The sequence below is a fragment of the Columba livia genome, chromosome 19 (assembly GCF_036013475.1).
Source record: "Columba livia isolate bColLiv1 breed racing homer chromosome 19, bColLiv1.pat.W.v2, whole genome shotgun sequence".
Taxonomy (NCBI): Eukaryota; Metazoa; Chordata; class Aves; order Columbiformes; family Columbidae; genus Columba; species Columba livia.
Window position 1 is genome coordinate 2094393 of NC_088620.1, and position 9267 is coordinate 2103659.

Here is a 9267-nt window from a genome sequence, read left to right on the forward strand (position 1 = left end):
AAACCTCTATGTATTCTAGCAGTCTAATACCGCTTTTCATTCATAGGCTGCAATGTGTTTTACAAATAAGTGAGCAATTACACACTGTCAGTACAGCAAAGCAATACAATTAATATAAGTTTGCATGTGCCACTCCCTGCCCATCAATTACCCACATCCCATAGGTGAGCAAAGCCTAAAGAACAGCCACGAACCACCTATAGCCCTCCTAACGCAGCCTGACACGAACTCAACCTTGGAACTTCTTTCAAGTGCGACATTTGTGATCCCTGGTGTGTTACGACCGTGTGTAACGATGTGTTTCTACACACACCTGTTTCTGCACGATGAATCTTGTAGAGAAGCAGCAGAGGTCACAACGTTTGCGTCTTCAAAAAGGGATGAAAGCTCCAAACTCTTCATTGATGTCCTGCAACAGGTCAGGAAGGAAAGCAGCAATGAAACTTGGAGTGAAGTTTTGAAAAGCAATTTTTTGTTTAGGTTTATTGTAATTCCCTGCCCGTTTTGGGCACATACTCCAGCATGATCACAGCATTAAATATGGCATGTAACAGCACGCAATAACCACTCACATGGAGCTGTTAACAGGCAAGTCTTATCAGTTTGAATACTACTTCTTATTCTTTTATTTCACACCACACTTCACAAATTACCGACTAACAACTCTCATCTGCATGTGAAACCCCACGAGGCCAGGGCGCGTCTCGAACTCTCTCCGGTGTCCACTCACCTCAGCGCCCCGCTCCGCGCTGCTGCCGCCGCCGCCGCCGTCGTCGTCGTCCTCCCGCTCCAGGCACCGCTCGGGCGGCCCCACGCTGCTGCCTCCCGGGGCCGTCCGGCAGCTGCCGCCCGCCCGGTGGCCCCGCAGCCCCCTCGCCGAGGGGCGAGCGCCCCCGCCACGGCCGCCCCGTCCCATCCCGTCCCGCTCCGGCCCCTCAGGTGCGAGACGCTGCGCGTGGAGAGCACGGCGCGCGCAACCTTCGCGGCCCCGCCCTGTGCTCGCGGGGCGGGGCGGGGCGGGGTAACGGGCGCGCCGGGTAACGGGCGCTCAGCGGCGGCTCCTCAGGGGAACGGCGGCAGCGGCGATGGCGGATCACGAGGCGGAGGGCGCGTCCAAGGCCCGGCGGGGGCAAGGTAACCGGGGAGGGGGGACGCCCTGGGGAGAGGGGCCACCCCGGGGGGCAGTGCCCCGCCGCCGGTCGCTCCCCGCGTGCTCCGAGTCCGGGGCGCTTTCTTTCTCTTTCGGTTTTAATGACGACTTTGTTTAGTCGCTGAGGGAAGTTTGCAGACCCTTCGGTTCTCCCCTCGCGGTTCCCCCCCGCTGTCCGCGATCCCGCCGGGGGGTGCCCGTTGAACGCTCCGCACCGCTGGAAGCAGCGCAGGGGCGGTGCGGGAGCATTGCGGGGAGTTGGCCACAGTTCCGTAACTTGGGGTTTTCTTTTTTTGGTGCGTTTCGTTTTCCTGTACGGTAACTCGGGTCAGCGAGGGGAAAGCTAACGGGATAATGAGGAGCAGAGTCAACAGGAGGAGTCCCCGAGGTGCTGCACCAGTAAATGAGAACGAACAGAACTGCGGGACTGGTTGTTTACACCGTTCGCGCTTTTCGTTTGTGCAGAACATTCCACAGGTGTGACTGGAGGAAGGGATGAAAGTCAATGATGTTTCCTCAAGTTGGACAATGAAGCTATAGTTACTTTTTACTTCTTGGTATTGTTATTTTAGTGGGTTTTGGCCTTTCGGTTGGTAGGTGTGAGTGTAACCCGGGTCAGGAGGTTTTAGAGGTGATGCACTAAAATACCACAACCCTTTCCATCCCAGGAGCTGGAGTGTTCTCCTGTTACCCACGTTGTTCAGAAACGCACTACAGACAATCATGCTTCATTTTACATTTGCTGTTTGCAGCTGGAGAAGGAAATGTATTTATAAGATGGCTCTATATACAAACGTGCTGGCTTGGTAATCTGAGTTGTTGTATAAATAACTGCAGATCCATTTGGGCCCCACGGCGAATGGCACATGCCGGTTCCTGTATCCTTGGACAGGATCTGTGTTACATTCTGTAAATATGTTGTTATTAATACCCAGCAGCGCTCACTCTGATGCTCCCCTTGGGGGGCCTGGCAAGTGGCACTCGATGTGTTACTGGGGTTGTTTCTTCTGTAGTTACCCTGTGATGTGTTGTTTTGGAGGCCAGTTATATTTGTCATAATAAAATATCTACAGAGTAAATGGCATTAGATGTAATTTAAATTATAGATGTAATAATCGTGGCTGTTTCCCATGTGAAATGCTTTCAGAAGCATCCGAAAAGGCATTTAGTTTAAATGGAAAGTAGTATTCCTTGCTATTCCTGGTTGCTAATTAGCGAACAGTTCAGCCCCAGCAGTGGAGTAACAGCCCTCGCTCATTCTCAGCCCATCCTGGGTCTGACGGAGCAGCACGAAAAGGCAGAGGTGTGTGTGGTGCCTCCTGCCCTGTGCTCAGCTCGTCTCCCGGGTACGTGCTGCTGAAATCTGGCGGTTGTTGCGCGGCTGGGGACGGTCCCTTCCTCGCCCGGTCCCTGGAGCCTGGCATGTTTGGCCGGTGTTTGTTTGGTTGTGTAGCCCTGGCAGCAGCAGAGGAACCGCGCTGAAGTGTGTCCCACACCGTCCCAGCCTCCGGCGCTAAGTGCTTATTATAAATTGTTAATACTGTTTGATGATCCAAGGAATAATGTCTTGCTAAAGTAATGGTGACTGTTCTAGTCAGCCTTAAAGGGATGCGAGGCAGATTCAATTAATTTTTTTTTAATATTCTTTCTCCTCGTGGTTTATTTTTTTAAAGAGGCACATAATCTATCACAACCTGAGCAATCCGGGAAGAACAGCCTGTTGATGAGCTTATCCAAGTCCCATGAGTGAGGTGTTCAGATAATCGCAATAAGAAAGCTCATTCCATACACTGTGCGCTTACTCAGTCTCGAAATTTTACGTTATTTGAGTTGTGACTTGGACCTTCACGTTCAACAGGTTTCAAAAACCTGAGAACTGGTGCTCTTTTCTTGCAGATGGCGCTGATACTGGCCTTGGCGTGTGTGGGTGGATCCTGGTGATCACTTCACTGTTTTTCACTATTCTTACATTTCCCATATCAATCTGGATGTGCATAAAGGTAAAACTTTACCGCTAAGCTGGATGAAAACTTGAAGCAATGCAGATGTTTCCTAGTGGCTATTATTGCTCTATATTTTATTTACTTGTTTTAAAAACAAATTAATTCTATTCTTTCTTGAACTAGAGCAGACCCAACATTTCAGTGCATTAGTCTTCAAACTAAGAAAAATAGGTACTGTAACAGTATATAAACTGGTTTGGAAGATCAGGATAATTGCAAGAATACGTAATTACTCCTGAAGGACTGTTTTGTTTTAAGGAGATCTCTCCCTAGGTATGTATGCCTGTAAATATGAAGTATGTAAGTATAAAGATAGAAGTATGTGCGTATCTGTGGCTGTATATGGCAGATTTTAGAGGGTGTGTCATCTGATCTCTTTGAGCTCGATATTTCGGTTTCCAGACCAGAGGAAAGATGTCCTGCTTCGTTTTGGCCGATGTCCCACGTCAGAATCGGAGCTGGTGGAACCTCAGGGTCACATACACGGCACTTAGTGTTGTGGTTGCCAGGATATTCCCGGTGGCCGCTCGCTCTGCGCAGCTGACGTGCTGCTGCTTCCCCTGGTGATGGATGGTGCCACAGCCTGCAGAATACTGATTGTGCAGTAGTGTCCTGATTGTTCCTTTTGCTGTTTGCTTTTTGATGATAAAGTTGAGGCAAAAATTCTCAAAAGCAGACAGGATAGAAACGTGTGTTACAGTAGTTTGGAATTGATCATGCGGCTCTTTATTACAGATTATAAAGGAATATGAGCGAGCCATCATATTCAGACTCGGACGCATCTTAAAAGGGGGAGCAAAGGGACCAGGTATGTCCTGGGGAGCATTTTGGTATCTGTTCTACTTAAGTCATTGGCAAGGCTGTCTAGAGACGTTGCGTTAGACTGACAAGTGGGTTTCTCAAGAGTTTTGTAACTTGCTGTAAGAGGAAGTTACTTTATACGGAGGGGACAGGAAGGACTTTCTCTGCGAGTCTTACCCAGATCTGCTAAGTTAACGCACAGTCTGCAGGTGGGATCAAAAGCACAGAACGTGAAGGGAGCAGCAATGGCATCAAATGTGCCATCTTGAAAAAAAAGTCAGTGTGGCAGTTAAAAACTGGATGGTTTGAAAGCCTCGATGTTTTTCAAAAGAAATAGAAGCAACTAAATTATTTGGTAGTTTTGAAAGTTTCCTGTGTACATATGAAGTTCTGATGAGAACTGAAAGAATCAGCTGTTGCTCCAGCTGCTCAAAGGGACAGGAGCGGGCGATCGCTTCTCCTTGCATTTTCATCCAGGTTTTGCACAACTTCCCCATTGCTGTAAAGCTGAAGAATCCCGGTGACCCAGCAGAACAGGAGGGTGATAGATTCTGTTTGCCACAGTTAGGGCCCACATGTAACTGGGGGACCGGTTTTCAAAAGTAACTTTTTGCAGTTCTGGGTATTTTTCCCAAATGTTAAAGTTCTCTGAACAAGTTAGACCTGAATAAACTGAAGTTTCTCGGCATACTCTTTTGAAAATCTTATCCTGGGTTGAAAGCCACTAACGCACGTGCTGCTGAGCCTGTTAGAAAGCGGGCTGTGCAGACCTCCAGCAGTGGTTGGATTTAGCCTTACTTCAATAGCCAGTTTCCTCTATTTTAATGACCCATTTTCACATCTTCTTGAATGGACTTTTTGCCCAGGTTTGTTCTTTGTCCTGCCCTGCACAGACAACTTCGTCAAGGTTGATATGAGGACCATCTCTTTTGATATTCCTCCCCAAGAGGTGAGTTTGCACTTGCCTTTGTACCTGCTGAAGTGTTCACAGAATTGTTGCACTTTCTTTGTTTGCCTTTTCTTTTTCCTTTTCCCCTCTCAGTATTGGGTAGCGTGTAGTTTGAATGCAGGTCTCTTGTGCAGGTTCCATGTACTGTAAAGAATGCACATATCCTTCGGTGATAGCATTCAACAAGAGAAGATCCCTGAAAGAAAACAAAGTATGGTGCCCTCTAAGGAATAAATGAGAGAACCCAATACTGCCCGAGAGCCAGGGAGGGGTTTGGAATGCGGACTGCTGGACTTCTTGCAACTCTTTTGAAAATTGTTCCTGTGAAATCTGCAAGATCTCCCGAAGCAGCAGTGATCTTTCCTGTGCCAATTTGTATAGATGTATAAGCTAGCGAAAATAATGGCATGAAATTATGATATTAAGGTAGCTGAACGAAAGAAAAAACAACAACTAGCCCTCTGAAAGAAGTTAGTGAAGAATCACATGTTGATTTTTAACTGTATCCCTCGCGTATCTGGTGTATTTGGCGAGACAAAGGTGCGTGTTGCAGCCTGCCCGCTGCGTCTGTTTCCTGTCAGATTTGCTTGGTGGTTTATTGCTCATTGTTAGTTGTAGATTTAGACAAATGGCCACTGTCCTGGTGCGCTGCAAAGGGTAATTGCTAGAAACCTAATCACTGGCGGGCAGAACACGCTGTAGCCGCTGGTGTGCCATTAGTGAAGCCATCGGTTGTACAGTTCTTCTTTAGGCTTGATTAAATTATGCTTGAGGAGTTAGCTCGGTTTGGTTTCGGTAGGTAAAAGCAAAACTCCATTTTTAATTGTACAACATGGTTTCTGCGCATGTGACTCATTCTTTGTTTATCTTGTGCTGTTGTGAAAAACCTGCTAAAATAGGTAGTTTGGGGAGGACAGGGCAGGTAAATCTTGAAGGTGAAGTAACTCACGTGTCCCTCTCTTGTCAAATAACGTAACAGTAATTGTCTAACGTGGAACTAGGACACCTCATGATCATATGGAATATTTCAATCTCTTCTTAACTTTAAAATATAATTAATATTAATGCTTCTTCCTGGTGTACCCTCTTCTAAACCTTCACAAATATGTCTGCCTTTGCAAGTGCATCTTTTGCTTAATATACAAGGTATTAAAGTTTCCCTGGAAAAAATAGGAGTTTGTCTAGTAAAACAAATATGTAATTATCATTATATTCAATAAATACGTAGTTAATTTTTGTGTTTTCCCCATTTCTTTTTAGATCCTGACCAAGGACTCTGTGACGATTAACGTGGACGGAGTGGTTTATTACCGAGTTCAGAATGCCACCCTTGCTGTAGCAAATATCACCAACGTTGACTCAGCCACCCGTCTCCTAGCACAGACAACTCTGAGGAATGTTCTGGGGACCAAAAACCTTTCGCAGATTCTCTCTGATCGTGAAGAAATCGCACACAGCATGCAGGTATGAGCAACTGGAGCGATCCAGCAAAACATTGCTTTAGGCAGCAATCCCAGGGATAACTTCCAGGTGTGGATTTATTTTACCTTCCCAAGTTGTGATTTGGAGCTTTAGGCAAAACCCTATCGAGAGCTATTTGGATGGCATTGTGTATGATAAAAATGAGGGACTAAAGCAATGAGGGAGCAGTGGGGCTGGCAAGTGGGAATGAGGGATATGGGACAGAAGGGCTCCTCTGGAGCAGAGTGGCAATACGGAATTCCTATATTCATCAAGATTCTAGGTGGTTTTTTTGTTGTTGTTAGTTTACAACAGTTATGCTTTTATATTAATCTAATAATAACATAAATACTGACGTCCTTAGAGTCCAGGAACTGTAAGATAATTAATTTGGGTTATTGGTAATTTTTCAAATTTAGACATTCGTTTGCAGCCAGGTAGATGACTTGACTTACTTGTCCTGCCATATATAGGCCACGCTTGATGAGGCAACAGATGATTGGGGCATTAAGGTTGAACGTGTGGAGATCAAGGATGTGAAATTGCCTGTCCAGCTGCAGAGAGCGATGGCTGCAGAAGCAGAAGCTGCCCGGGAGGCGAGAGCCAAGGTAATAACATCAGCATGTGGCTTTGGATGTATTTTTCTTCTTTTTCTTCACGAATAATTGAATGTGATGTAGAGGATGAAGATTCTCAGCCGGTTGTGTGGTAGCAGAGAGGAGTGCAGGGCAGGGTTTGGGTGGATTTGTGTCTGGGTGCTTGCTCTATTTCATCTTGGATCACACGGATGAGATTTCCTTCAAAAATGTAGAATCTCTATTTTTTTACCACACTCCAAAATTTAGTCATAAACAGAACAATTTTGAGATTATTAGCTGGAGCTTGCAGTGAATTAGAAGCCAAACTTACTTCCAGCTTCTTCCTGACTAGCCCAAATTCTAGGCAAGTCCTTTGTTTTCTGGTTGTTACCTCATATGAGATATAAAACAGCTGTCATGTTAAGTTTTGTCACCCTTAAGCTGACTAGTGATCAGGTCGGTCATATCTTATTCCCTTCTGAGGTTGGAGAAGGTGATGGTAAATATTGAAGTTTGCGGTAAAAACGCTCACGGGCAGTTGGAGCTGTTCTGTCCAGTACAGGGCAGGTGCACGCTCCCCCTTAGCGCTCGGTGACAAGCGGTGTCTTTGGGATATGACTTAACGCTGAAGTCATCCTACAGTTTCCTAGTTTATTACTGTGCCAGAACGAATTGAATTTCATTCATTTGCTTCCCAGGTAATTGCAGCCGAGGGTGAAATGAATGCATCCAGGGCCCTGAAGGAGGCATCCATGGTTATTACGGAGTCCCCTGCTGCTCTGCAGCTTCGTTACCTGCAGACCTTGACCACCATTGCTTCGGAGAAGAACTCCACCATCGTCTTCCCATTGCCCATAAACATGCTGCAGGGCCTCATGGATGCAAAGCGCTAGCGAGAGTGGGAGGAGTGGGCTGGGGTTTTTGCTACAGTGAATGTTTGCAGCACTGAATTCCCTGCGTTTTCTAGCTTATGGCCTTGTAATCAAAGTGGATTTAACGAGGAACCTCTTTTGTTATACTGAGTGTGCTACAAAGCTTATATGTAACATTTGTGAATACGGACACTTTAAATATTGGAAATTGAAAACCTCTCAAAATGAGTACAGGGAGATTGTGGTCTTAAATAAGCAGGTATCCATGCTGGCCTGGACACTCCCATTTTCAAGTAGTGTATAAAAACATTTGTGGTGAAGATGAGATGATCCAACATCTGGAAAGAGAAGTGTTCCTTTTAACAGCTGGGTCTGTAGCCCTGCAAGGGAACTGAGCAGCCCCAAGTGAGTTCTCTTGGGGCACAGCTGCAGGTGATGCAGTCGGCAGATTGCTGTCATGGGGACTGCATCTCTGGTGTACGCAAGGAAAATAACAGATGTTGATACGGGAGCGAGAGTACTGTACTGGGTACCGCTGAAAATCAGGCTTATAGTCTCTAAAATAGTCCCCCCTTCATGAGAAACAGTTGTTAGTGGAACTTCCATCTCTGTTCTGCCACACAGAAATCTCAGAGTTGTGGACACAATGTGCTTGCAGCCAGCGATGGGCTGTTCTGTTGTTAATGATGTGTCTGTGTGGATTTATGCTTCTTGAAAGCACTGAAAAGTTGCTGGGTCTGCCTTTATCTGTCTCTAAAACCATTTGAAAAAGCCAAAGTTCTGACTCCTGCATTTTATCCAGGTCTAAAACCTGCTCCTCTAGGAAGAAAGGCCCCTGTAATTATTGGGGGGTGGTGATGTTTAACAGAAGATGCTGTATTGTTTATGTATCAGCTCTAAAAAATTAGTGATCTGCCTGTTGGTGCTGCCGTTTTATCACTAGCAAGCATAAAGTTCTTAACTTGTATCACCTTTCTGCTATGATCAGTTCTGTATCGAGGCGTATTACTTTGTCTCTTTACCTGTGCCTCGACGCGCCGTCTGTGTCCCTGGGGAACAGACACCCCAGCGCCGCTGGGGCTGCAGCCGCTCGGTGCCTCTCTGCTCTGAACGTGTGGTTTTTGCCTTTGCGCCATAAAAGCCGTATAACCATCTGCGTCCGTTTGTCAATGCTTCCGTTAACGCAAGCTGAGCTGGACTTTTTGCTGGGAGGGGGGTAGAAATACGGGTAACAAAGATGTAGTAACTCGCATTACTTGAAGTGGGAAACAGTAACCGCACAGCTTGAGGCTGAGCCTTGGGGAAGGTGTTGCCGCTGTAGATGGGCACCCGGGGAGTTCTTGTTGACACCAGGAGCACTTTTTGCTCTCACCCTGAATAAAAACGTGCTGTTTGCTCAGGAGTGACTTTCCCATAGAGTAGAATCCTGTTAATTTATCAGGGTATAAAATGC

At 46.3% G+C, this 9267-nt stretch overlaps 1 protein-coding gene across 1 annotated transcript; it reads left to right on the plus strand.

Annotated features, from left to right (window-relative positions):
* The first annotated feature begins 903 nt into the window (after nucleotides 1–903).
* Nucleotides 904–8966, plus strand: STOM (stomatin). Its single transcript, XM_065035541.1, has 7 exons — nucleotides 904–1134; nucleotides 3047–3150; nucleotides 3889–3961; nucleotides 4821–4903; nucleotides 6164–6367; nucleotides 6838–6972; nucleotides 7641–8966. Exons 1-7 carry the CDS (start codon nucleotides 1086–1088, stop codon nucleotides 7833–7835), a joined length of 843 nt encoding a protein of 280 aa, XP_064891613.1. The 5' UTR covers nucleotides 904–1085; the 3' UTR covers nucleotides 7836–8966.
* Nucleotides 8967–9267: the final 301 nt, after the last annotated feature.